Genomic DNA, 12,989 nt, shown 5'->3' on the forward strand with positions numbered 1-12,989 from the left:
ACTGAAGAGTGGAGCCAAGGCGAGATATGCACCTACCCTGCATATTTGAATTGATTGGTTGAACTTTTTTAGTCCCGCTTTTTTTTTTTTTTTGCACTACACATAGCAGAAGACTGGGAGCCGCAGGAGACGGCTGAAAGAGCTGCATGAGGCTCCGGAGCCACGGTTGCAGACCTGTGACCATGGGGATAGTGCAACGGTCATAAGTATGAAAAATGGTCATAAGTCACTTTTTAAAGTGGCGTTGTAACTTTGAACGGTCTGTATACATCCATGCAGTATAAAATCTGTAGCAGCTGGGACTTTCAATATTTAATCATACCTTACGATTCAGCATTGCCCACATTACAGAGTCTAATGTTCCATTTGCAATAAGATAATGGATATTCACAGAGTTACTCTGTCCTATCCGATGAGCTCTGTCTTCTGCTTGTTTTATATGTCCGGGGTCCCAGTATAGTTCAGCAAAAACAACATGAGTGGCAGCCGTGAAGGTTAAACCCTAAACAAGATGAAGAAATAAACACTTGTATCATTTTTCAAACAGGCAACAAGCAATCCCTTTTATAAGTTTACGGTCTCTTATAGAAATTTCGGGGAACATTTAGTGAATTAATTAGAGAACATCATTCCTCTTTATCTTGGCTCACAAGGTTTTGTCTTCTTTGTAAAAATTCACTCAAAAGGCCTCACAAGTAAAATAGCATTGCTAATTGTTTTTCCACAGTAACAAAGCTGTAGCTCCTTCCTAAATATCTCATAAGAAATTGCACTATATAGACAGATATACTCTTTTATAAATGAGGTGCTCCTATATATATATTGCAAGTAATAGTTTCTGGATCAGCTCTACATGAGAGGACTGACAAAAACCTCTTAACTGGAACAACTGAACAAGGGCAAAGTAAAGAAAAGATGCATAGCACTTCAGCTAAATTCTTTAAAATAATTTAAGTTCCAGAAAAACATATTCTCTAATAATAGAAACATAAGTTATTAAATATGCACAGATAAAGGTAAAGGTAAAGGTTCCCCCGCACATGCGTGCTAGTCCTTTCCAACTCTAGGGGCTGGTGCTCATCTCCGTTTCAAAGCCGAAGAGCCAGCGTTTGTCCGAGGACGTCTCCGTGGTCATGTGGCCGGCATGACTAGACGCCAAAGGCGCACGGAACGCTGTTACCTTCCCACCGGAGTGGTCCCTATTTTTCTACTTGCATTTTTACGTGCTTTCGAACTGCTAGGTTGGCAGAAGCTGGGACGAGTAACAGGCGCTCATTCTGTTACGCGGCACTCGGGATTCGACCCGCCAAACTGCCGACCTTCTGATCAACAAGCTCAGCGTCCTAACCCACTGAGCCACCGCGTCCCTGTATGCACAGATACATATGACCAAATGTAGGAAACCATGTAGATATATACTACCAGTAGCTGGGGTCCACACTATAATTTGTATATGTTTGAATTTCTGGTAGGATAACACCCCTAGATGAAATTTCAGTTCATTTTTTGAGAAGTGGTTCTACAATCATTTGGCTTTATTTAGTGTCCCCAAATGGAGACAACAGCACTTATCTGACTATTAGTGACTAAATTATAGAAGTTGTTAGTTTAGTCTAGAAGGGACACAGTGGCTCAGTGGGTTAGGACGCTGAGCTTGTCGATCAGAAGATCGGCAGTTTGGCGGGTCAAATCCTGAGTGCCGTGTAGCAGAGTGAGCGCATGTTACTCATCCCAGCTTCTGCCAATCTAGCAGTTCGAAAGCATGTAAAAATGCAAGTAGAAAAATAGGGACCACTATGGTAGGAAGGTAACAGCGTTCCGTGAGCCTTTGGTTCCCCCGCACATGCGTGCTAGTCCTTTCCAACTCTAGGGGCCGGTGCTCATCTCCGTTTCAAAGCCGAAGAGCCAGTGTTTGTCCGAGGACGTCTCCGTGGTCATGTGGCCAGCATGACTAGATGCCAAAGGCGCACGGAACGCTGTTACCTTCCCACCGTAGTGGTCCCTATTTTTCTACTTGCATTTTTACGTGCTTTCGAACTGCTAGGTTGGCAGAAGCTGGGACAAGTAACAGGCGCTCACACTGCTACGCAGCACTCAGGATTTGACCCGCCAAACTGCGGATCTTCTAATCGACAAGCTCAGCGTCCTAACCCACTGAGCCACTGCGTCCTTTACTATTCATAGTACTTAGCAAAAAAAATAGCTAAAAGAATTTTTGCAAAAATGTTGCAATGTGTTGATTCTGGCATCTATCATTTGCTGGGCCGTGACATCACTGCTAGAATTTGCTTAGAAAGAAGCTGAGTTAGAAATTCTGGTTCCTGAAGTTTCCTTCTGCAATTGGAAGTGTTCCTATTAATCAGGACCATTTTGACCAGCTAAGGCTCAGACTAACAGAAAGCAAAGGAGATTTTGAGTTCTCCTTCACTTTATACTCCACACTCAACTCCATTGTGGACCTGGAAAACATCTTCTTTCTAGCTGTGAGCATACCATGTGTAGAAATCTATATGTGGAACTTATTCAGCCTAAGAGTTCTAAAAGAATTTTCCCATACTGGATTTGAAAATGATTCTACCAGTGTTCCATATCAGAGAACAATTTTAAGGTGTATTTAAGTAATATACTTAAGTTTAAATCTATGCTCATGATTATAAAATATAAGTCTACTGTGCTAAAAAAAGGCTTTATTTTATTCATTAGAGGCACACTGAATGATGATCAACAGATGCTTTGCACAATGGTCAATTAAGAAAAGTTAATTCAGCATCTATTTAAACAAACAGGTTTCATGCACATACACCCAGAGAAAGAGAAGAGAGAAGGGGAGAGGGAGAGAGTTATTTATTTAAGTCATTACCTGGCCAGCAGCCTGAATGCTTAAAATGGCCACTCTGGTATCTGGATCTTTTTGGAACTGATTTACAAGATTTATTCGTTCTGCTGAAGGTACCCTGCCATCTATCCGAATATAACGAACCTGTACCATATAAAGTAACACAAACAGTCACCTGAACAGAATACTTGGGTTTTGACAAAAAAAAAACAACTCCTGACAATTGGGAAAGAAAGATGTTAATGAGATTACTACTTGCCACATTGAATATGGTCATCAGACCAATCACAATTAAGATGTGTGTGTGTGTGTGTGTGTGTGTGTGTGTGTGTGTGTGTGTGTGTGACTGATTCAATCCCAAAAGAACAGCAGCTTTAGACACACCATTTTTGCTTCACAGATATGATAAACTTTCCAGGAATATAGGTCCCTAGTTTGAAAAGATAACAATTCTTAATGGAGAAAGTTGCTCTAGTCTTCCACAGGAAGAACAGGGGTGAAGGTCTGATGGCCAAATGCTGTTGCCTCATAGCTAGAATAATTACAATAATATTACAATAATCCCTGTCAGATTGCATCACCTATTATAGCAAGAACATAAAGGAAAATGTTACTAGGAACCAGAGATAGTTAGGTCACTATCAATAGAACTAGAACTAAAAAAGGATGATACTAAAAAGGAATTTATCTTTGGGGGATCCAAAACAGTGATGTAACTAGAACTCTCATATTGGCTTTGCATCAATTCAGGAGAAGCAAAGGAAATGTTGGGCATAGCAGGAAGATGATATTATGGAAGCAACAATATTGGTTGAGGAAACTGCAGTTCATGTCATTCCCCTTTTGCTCTGCCCCTGTCTAAAGTCAACAGACAAAATAATAGAATATCAGAATTGGAAGGGACCTTGGAGTACTTCTAGTCCAGAGTTCCCCAACCCCCAATCCATGGACTGGTACCAAGCTGTGGCATGCCCACAATCAGTCCACACAAACAAGCAAAATTCCATCCGTGGGATGCAGGCAGCACACAAAACCACACAGTCCATGGAAAAACCGTTCTCCACAGAAATGGTCCCCAGTGGCCAAAAGGTTGGCGACCTCTGTTCTAGTCCAACCTCTTGTTCAAGCAGGGGACCCTGTATCATTTCAGACGAATGGCTATCCAGTTTCTTCTTAAAAACCTCTAGTGGAGGAGCACCCACAAGTACTGAAGGGAAGTTGTTCAGTGGACTTTGTAATGAGACACGGCAGCTCAGTGGCTTAAAAGATGCTGGATTTGTCGGACAGAGAAGGTTGGGTCTCTGCATTCCAGCAGTATGATCCTTAGCACCACGTGACAGAATGAGCTTCCATTACTCACTTCAGTGTCTGCCAATCTAGCAGTTCAAAACCAAGTAGATAAACAGGTACTACTCTGGTGGGACTAATAAGCAAGAAACCAATGGGCACCGGACCACCTGAATGAGAGGCAAAAACCAGCGGAGAAAAAGGCCCAGATGACGCTGACACTCCAACAGAATGTCGTTAGTTGCTTTGTGTGTGGAGCTAGTTCCTATGATGCACAGTGGACAGCACACGAACACGAACTGAACAAACTAGCAATCTTAGGCAGCCAAACTTCTACTCTGTAATAAAATTGTAGATTCCTGGCTTTCATGTACCAATGCCACACGCTAAATAATAGTAATAATGGACCTTGTAAGTTTCCTATGCTCCAGTGTTATCATGGGGTTGTCTTTAAAAATGATTCAGAAACATTAAATGGCACAACGTGCAGCTGTTTAAATATTGGAAGAGCAAGGCAGTAGAAACAAGTAACACTTCTACTGAACAAACTGCACTTGTTGTATTATTATTTAACATTAAAATATTAATGGATAGTCAACTAGTTAAATTGATATAATGAAAACTTTTGGAGAGTTTAGAATCATGTTATGTTATCTGACATTTGCAACATCAATTTCAATACTTTTTAACTATTGCAGGACAACCATTTAAATTGACAGGGTAATATCTACAAACATAATAATGTAACATGTGCAAATCCACCTAGACAAAACAAGTAAATGTAGCTAAAATGCTTGAAAATCCTCTTCCCTGCTTTGTCACAAGAACAGCTAGTTTAAAAATTAATCTCGCCAGCACTTTTGACGTTAGCATTATAAATATTAAATGCAAGAACGGTTAAAGCTACCCTACACAAACCCAAAGAAGAGGACCTTGCTGATAATGAGCTCCTGCTTGTGGAGCTGATAGTTTAAAAGTTTGGGAAAATAAAACTCTTAAGTTTGCCTTCTACAAAAATTTATTCCCCAAGTTAAATTGCAATGAATTCAGGTCTATGTGCCCTTTCTGCCGTCTACTATTTAAATATAAATTTCTGTTTTGTTTAATAAAATACTTAAAAGACAGGCACACAGAGAGACAAAAGAAAATTCCTGTATTTTATTTTGCAATTGAAATTACGATCACTTGAAAACCAAAAATTGTGTTCAGTAGAAAACCGCCACCAAAGCGTATTCAAATTTATCTTAGCATCTTGGATGCCAAGAAAACAGAGGTCAGGAATTAACTTCTCTATAAGGCCAAACACTATAGGTACTGCTTATGATTTATAATTAGTTCCTTAGGCCTTGACCTCTCCACTTAAATGCTATTCATTATATCCCTGCATTATAATACATTATCCAGTACATTTTCCATCTTATCTACATAAATAGTATCATTACTATTTCCAGTAAAACTCTACAGCCTATCATCTGCTCAATGATCCTCTTTTGGTTAAAACTGAATGTTTTCTACCTTGACCTCCAGTGTACACTATCTCATAGTGTACAGTTCAGCAAGTATTTTGTGCTGGTAGTAAGTAAAACTCTGTTAGGGTAGGACTGCTGAGCAAGCACCTTACTATCTTTTTGCCCTTAAAACACGTCAAATGGCTTATTAGTGTGACTTGACTAGTAAGTTCTGATTATAACCCTAAGATATGTATACATTAAAAAAATAGAAAGTCACTATTACCATAAACTAAAGTTTGTTGTGAAATTACATTTGAGTTCTGGTGGCTGAGATCTATCTATACCTCTGTTTTGTTAGAACTGATTCACATTGCCTTCTTCCAAAAATTTTGATTTTATGACCTAGTCTAGAGTAAACCCCTTGCTTTCTCAAATGGCCCCTCATGGGAGCATTAGGCATGGTCAACTCTGTCTAAATTTCCACATTAGCCAAAATCAATTAAGGGGTTGCACTTGGAGCTGAGGCATGCCATGCTAACTTGCGTTAATTTGAGCAAGAAAAATACAATAAATATTGCTATTGTATACAGATGTACCACTGCTTGCTTGTAGTTGGGGGTAGGAATGTCAAAAGTTGAAAATAATGAGAAAAACACTGTTGGATTATACAGCCTAGCAAACAGGAAATGAATCAGGAGAATGATATTAGTTTCTACAACCTAACAATTTCTTCATTGCTAACGCAATCCTCAAACAACCAAACCAATGCCTATATACATGAACATCACTCGAGAAACACATACAAATAAAACTCACTCCATAATTGGTATAATGAGATGGAAGAATTCATTTAGAATGGCAAAGATATATCCAGTTGCTCACTGTGGAATAGATCATAAATTGCTTTTGTTGAAGTGCCAACTAAGCTAATGCAGAAGAACAAATCACCCAGTTTCTAGGGTATCATCTTGAGAATATAGCCACCATTTTAAGGAGACAATCAGAAATAGTTTTGGGAGGTCAAGGTATACACCAATACCAAAGAAGAAGATTTGACAGGCTGCACAAGCTCTCATAAATATCCTTAATTCATTCAATACAAATGGGAGTCCCACCTGACAACTGAGACACCACATATTCAAGCTGATTTTAGAAAAAGAAGAAAAAGAAACTTTAGGGTTGATGCACAACTGATAATGAAAAAAAGTCAAAGAATACTAAAAAGAAGTCAATATGTGCTTCACCGATGAAAGAACTACATTTGATTATGTGGGTCATGGCATGCTGTGTAAAGTCCTTAGAAAAATGTGGCGGAACATGGCAAAGCAGATTGCCCTTAAAATCAACAAAAGAATAAGACAAGCCTCATTATTTATTCAGTCTGAATGTTGAATATGTATAGAGGAATGCAGGATTGGAAGCAGATGAGCAAAGTTTAAAAATCGGAGAAAGAAACATTATTAACCATATATGCTGATTATTACTATGATAGTAAAAAAAATAAAAACTCTAGTAATTAAAAGAGCAGTGAATCACAGGACTAAGATTAAATATAAAGGCCAAACAAATGACAACAATTACAGGCTTAAGTTCACTTGTTAGCCTAAGAATTATCAGACATTACTGAAATGGTCTATATGGCTTCTCACTTTTAGGATCAATAATCACTATTAACAGAACCAGCAATCAAGAAATACACTTGAGACTAGTACTTGACAGAAGACCTTGGAAAAGATATTCAAACATCATGATACAATATATCAGATGGTGCAAGTATTAGTTTTTCCTACGATAGTCTATGCAAGAGAAAGATGGACTTTGAAGAAGCAGGATAAGAAGAATATTGACACTTTTGAATTCTGCTGTTGGGAAACACTCCTGAGAATACCAAGGATGCCAAGAAAACAAACAAAGGATCATTTATTTATTTATTTATTATATTTTTATACCGCCCTTCTCCCGAAGGACTCAGGGCGGTGTACAGGGCAATAAATATAAAAAAGCGGAATACAAAAGTTAAAAAAACGATTAAATATTTAGCCCAGTTTAAAACAGTATTAAAACATATTAAAACCCCAACCCTAACCCATCAGACCAGGTCAGACTGCTCAAATAGATATGTTTTTAAGTTGCGCCGGAAGGAGCGAAGGTCGGGGGCCGTCCAGAGCTCAACCGGCAAGCGGTTCATCAGACAAATCAGACCAGATTTCTCTTGAAACACAAATGACCAGGCTCAAATTATGCTACATGAACATATTATGTGAAAACCCAGCTCTCTTGAAAAATCCAGAATGCTGGGACAGGTGGAAGGAAAGAAGAGAACAACCAGCAATAAGGTGAATGGACTTTATTACAATAATGATCAGTTCATCTCTTGGAAGACCAAAAGTCAGGATGAGGATAGATACTCCTGGAAAAGCTCTATCTTGTGGTCATTAAGAACCAACACTATCTTGATGGTAATCACATGCATCAAAGCACACGTATTAGTATATGATTCTTGATAGTATGATAGGAACCAAAGTTGACCAACATTTTTTAGAGGAAAGGTAAAGGCTACAGTGGGCTAAGACCAGATCGTGGGCTTGGAGAGCAATAGAATTTCTCTGTTGTCTTTACATGGACTAAACTTTATTAATCTGAGAACTATAAGCTCTTACACTGTTCCAGTGTTAGTCTTTGGTCCACTGCTGTTGGCCTTCCAACAAATTGTAAAGAGTCACTTATTTACTATAAGCGAATAACAATTTAAGTAGGATCTTCCCCCTCCCGGCACCCCGCTCCAAACATTTTGGGACTGTAGTACGGCTAATTGGGTATTCTGAAGTTGCAGCCCCAACATAAGTGGAAAGTGCCATGCTGAGTAAAGCTAATGTATGCAGTGCTATCTGGTTTTAACTGTTAATTTTCACTTAATAATTGTTTATTTTATAGAGGTTTATACCACAGTGGAAAGTATGTCAGTAGTCAAGACGGTACAGATGTAAGCTTACCCTTTTTTTGTAACTGTGATGTTCACGTTTACAGCTTAATAAAAGCCTCCAATAGCAATCTCATTCCATAAAGCATATTTACCTTGCTTTCAATCACTGCCTCTGTACATGCCTGCAGCATAGTTAAATGATGAGCAAAGACCAGAAACTTCAGTTCTTCATTCTCCAGCAGCATTTTAATATAATCCTTTACTGCTCCTGCCTAAAATATATAAGCAAGTTGGAATCTTATTATAATTATTGAGAAAAGGAAAGGCAAAGGGACACCAACAAAATACCGGGTACCTTAAGTTATAAAATAAAACTGCACAAATAAAGTATTAATTTCTTTTTTAATCAAATGTAGATTCAGGCTAAGAAAAAGCAAAGAAAAAGCAAACTATGGCATCTATTTTATTACATACTGGTTCATCTACTCCATCATACTGGCTCATCAATTCCTGTAAAGATTTTTGGGCTACTTATGTTCAAAGCAAACAGGCAAGCATGACAAATAATACACACAAACACACACAGTACCTGAATTTACAATCTCTTAAGATTTGGATTAAAAATATTTTTGAATGGAAGTATTTCTACTTAACTGTGACTAGGAATTCTTCAATTCAAGAAAGACTAATAAAATGTCTCCCAGCTCCCTGCATATTCAGCAATCCAATATACTATATCCCAAATTATATGCAGAGAAGCTGATTCTCAAGTTGGTCTTTTGAGGGTTTATGTTATGCAGTACAAAAAACTGACTAGAGAAGTCCACTTTGACAAAAAGTTTACCACACAAAGTTCTTGAAATTAATATTTAAGTGCTGCTGCTAGGGATGAAGTACTACTAGTTAAATGTCAGAACATATATTTGCTATCATAAAATATACTACTAATTACTGTTAAATATGTTTTTGATAATATATCCTAAAACGAGGCAGTTCATGGACAAATTAAAAGTAGAATTTAGTTCAGGGTTTGTAGGGAATGAAGAATGGTTAACAAAAATCTCCCACGATATATCTATTCATAGAAGCTTTTGCTGGATCTGGGCATCTTACAGATGGAAAAATATTTCTTTCTGGTTTTCAAAATCTTTTTGTTATAAAAATGTAGATGCATATAATCAGAATACCACTTTATATTATTTTCAATTCCCAAGAAATGCAGGAAGAGGTGCCTTTTTGGTGGTAGCACCCTTTGGAATACCACACCCCCTGAAATCCACGTGGTGCCATCCTGACTGTGTTTAGAAGGGCTTTGAAAACTTGGCTTTTCTTCCAAGCCTTGGGTTGAGTGAGTGATGTGTCTTCTGTATTTGGGGAGATAAGATGGTTGGGTTTGTTCCTCCAGAAGTTGGGGTTTATTATTTCTACTATCTGTATTTTGCTGGTATTTTTATTACGCACCACTCAAGAGTTGCTGTAGAGCTGGGAAGCTTTGTAAATTTAAATAAGTAAACATATAAAATGAATATTCTTTATCCAGCTGTTATATCGTTAGAAAAAGCAGAATAGAAAAAGCTACTACATTTTAACAACACTCACAAAACATTTCAGGATTACCTTGGCAATTGCTGTCTGCTTAAACATACGTGTAATTAGACTCATCACTTGGACAAAGTCATCTTTAGAAGAATCTAAATTTGAAGCCCTCATTAACTTCTCCCACTCCTCAAAGCTAGTATTTAATTCCTGCATAGGAGGAAACAACATTTAGAGGCAAAAATGTGAAAAGGCAAAACAATTACATTGTCTCTGAATCATACCATATTTCCTCAATAAAGAACAAGAACAATAACCTTTTTCACTTAGCAATGTCAATGCAATGTGTGGTCATTGATAAATTCCTACCATGTATTAAAATTTACTAAAAGATTGAGAGAAAAATAACAGAATAGGCAAGTTATTTCTCAGTACTGTATTTATATCACCTTATGTGTTACTTATATAATGTATTATATGTATTCATGAAAACAATATTTTAGAAATTAGTAATTAGTATGCACCTTATTGTACTGTTTTTCTGAACACGTAACATAAATTATACTTATTCAAATTTTTGGCTATTGGCTATAATTGCTAGGGTTGTGTGGGCCTTTGGATTTAAGGAGAAAAAGGGGAAAAAAAGCTTTGGAATACATAAGGACACTCAACTAGCACTTGCCAAAAAATTCCTGAAATTACATAACTGCATTTTCAGCTGCCAGATTATGCTGAGAAAATGCGTATTTACTACACTATTCAAAGCAGAGCATTCCTTGAGTCCATTTTATATGTATCTTTAGCACTCTTATCTATGAGTTTCCATCACAAAATAATAGTCCACTGCCAACTTAGATATTTCTATTACCGGTAAGTCACAATAATGTTCTATTTACCCTGTATGACATCTTATTTTACAATGAACAAGTTAGGTTCACTATAATAGCAAAACTGAATAGAACTACTGAACATGTGCAAACACTCGGTGATAACTTTTGGAACATGGCCAGGCTTCTGTATACTTCTCAAAGTCATTATATCCATAAAAATGAATCATGATTGATGTATTTCTCGGCATGCTAATATCAGCTTACTTTAGCAGTAGTTTTAGGAAGATCAAAAGGTATCCGTTGCCTAATTTTAGGTGGTAATTGTGTTAAAACTTCACTTTTCATTCGCCTAATCATCACGTTGCTTAGTAATTCATGCAGCTCATCTAATTTTGAAGCTCCTCTGCAGTCCCACTGTCGTCTTTTACCAAAATATCTGGAACAAGAACAATAAAAATAGAACAACTCCTTTAAAATATTGTAACATTTCTTATTCAGTTTGACATATACGTTCATATGAGCTAAGTAAAACTATTTCTTTCCAAAGGAGGTAAATATAATATACTGACGGCATTCTCCCAAAACTTAAAAATCATTATGTCATGATTCACATTTAAGCTATATAGCAAAGTTATAGTTTAATAGTTTAATATAGGAGATTCAAATATGTTTGTTTTGCCTAGATATTTTGTTTCTAATGGTAATAAAGCTAAGACAATTCAGAAAGTCTCAAGTCTGATGGTGTACGACAGTTCTATGACTCAAATCAAAGCAGTAGAACAGGGGTACCCAACCTCTGGGCCACAGCCCACTTCCGGGCCGTGGCCTATTCGCAAGCGGGCTGCATGACTGTCAGGTTGCACAAGTGTCAGGTCAGTGTGCAGCTCAACTTGCACAAGTTGATTTGTGTGCACGTGTGTGCTGGCTCAACGCTTGCATGAGTTGAGTTGTTTGCGTGCCACCAGACCGATGCTCCCACGGGCTGGTTCCTCTCTCCCTCCCCAGCCAGGCTGCCAAGCTGCAAAGGTTGGGGACCACTACAGTAGAATATGTGATGAACCAATGCACTGACATAGGACTATTTGGAAATAATCATGGAGATAATGTTTGCAAGCCACCACTACCACAATAAAACCCCAAACCACATATCCAGAGGTCCCATCCAAGATGAACACTGTGTGAGTTATGAGAGATAAGGGAGAAATTTTGTTTTGCAAAGTTTAGACTTACATAAGGGCATTTTGCACTATGAAGTTATGCAATAAATTAACTAAAAATTGTCTACTATTACCCTGAAGTAATAAAAATAAACTTCTTTAGCTAAGGTTTGAAACAGTTCAGTTATTTCCTCACCTCTGATAACAAGTAATGTTTACTGTTATAAAAGGGTACAATAAATATTGTTCTTCCAATTATTGCATTCTGGAACTAACTTCAGTCTACAAGATTATATTGTGATTCCCCCCCCCACACACACACACTTTCATTCATGTCTGATTCTCAGAGATTGCCTGAACGAGTCGCTGAAGTTTCCCTGGCAAGATTTTTTAGAAATGGTTGCCACTGCTTCCTTCTTAAAGTTAAGAGAAAGTGCTGGCCCAAGTTCATTCCATTAGCTTTATGTCTAAGGTGGGAGTAGAATTCAAATCTCCTGGTTTCTAGTCTTATGCCTTAACCATTATACCAAATTAGCACTGTACACCATGAATACATCTATGTATAAAAGGGTGAAAAAGTCATTACCTGACATGTGCATTGCAGTATTTTTTTGCATACTCAGTCCATGTGCCAAATTTCTGTGGACAAAGTGCTTCAAGTTGCATGAAAAGCTGTTGAAATATAACAATAAATGTTTTTAAAATGCCCATTAAGTCAGAAATCCTAAATGAAGCCCATCTTAAGTCCAGCCCATCTCTTATTAGGACTTTAATCAGCACAATATATTATTGAGGTAAAATCAACAGTCCTTCCCAAACAGCATCAGTAATGTCACCGGTGCAAGTACTAAGGTGCTTTATTGAAGCTGCATTTTAGTCAAAAAACCTCATTTTAACAATTCAAATTAAATCAGACTTCTTTCTCCATTCTTCCCTCCTCCAATATTTTCCCCCATCACTTTCCAGCAT

The 12,989-nt window shown here is 37.6% G+C and overlaps 1 protein-coding gene across 1 annotated transcript in view; it reads right to left on the bottom strand.

Annotated features, from left to right (window-relative positions):
• The window catches only part of ZRANB3 (zinc finger RANBP2-type containing 3), a gene marked incomplete at its 5' end in the record, with an annotated part of 57,339 nt that overhangs the window by 21,121 nt on the left and 23,229 nt on the right, over positions 1 to 12,989 (bottom strand). The window contains 6 exons of the mRNA XM_081341981.1: positions 323 to 502; positions 2,861 to 2,980; positions 8,650 to 8,769; positions 10,115 to 10,243; positions 11,128 to 11,299; positions 12,607 to 12,692. Coding sequence (XP_081198107.1) covers positions 323 to 502; positions 2,861 to 2,980; positions 8,650 to 8,769; positions 10,115 to 10,243; positions 11,128 to 11,299; positions 12,607 to 12,692 — 807 coding nt within the window. The remainder of the gene's footprint in view (positions 1 to 322; positions 503 to 2,860; positions 2,981 to 8,649; positions 8,770 to 10,114; positions 10,244 to 11,127; positions 11,300 to 12,606; positions 12,693 to 12,989) is intronic.

This window comes from Vipera berus (genome assembly GCF_964194415.1).
Source record: "Vipera berus genome assembly, chromosome: 1".
NCBI lineage: Eukaryota > Metazoa > Chordata > Lepidosauria > Squamata > Viperidae > Vipera > Vipera berus.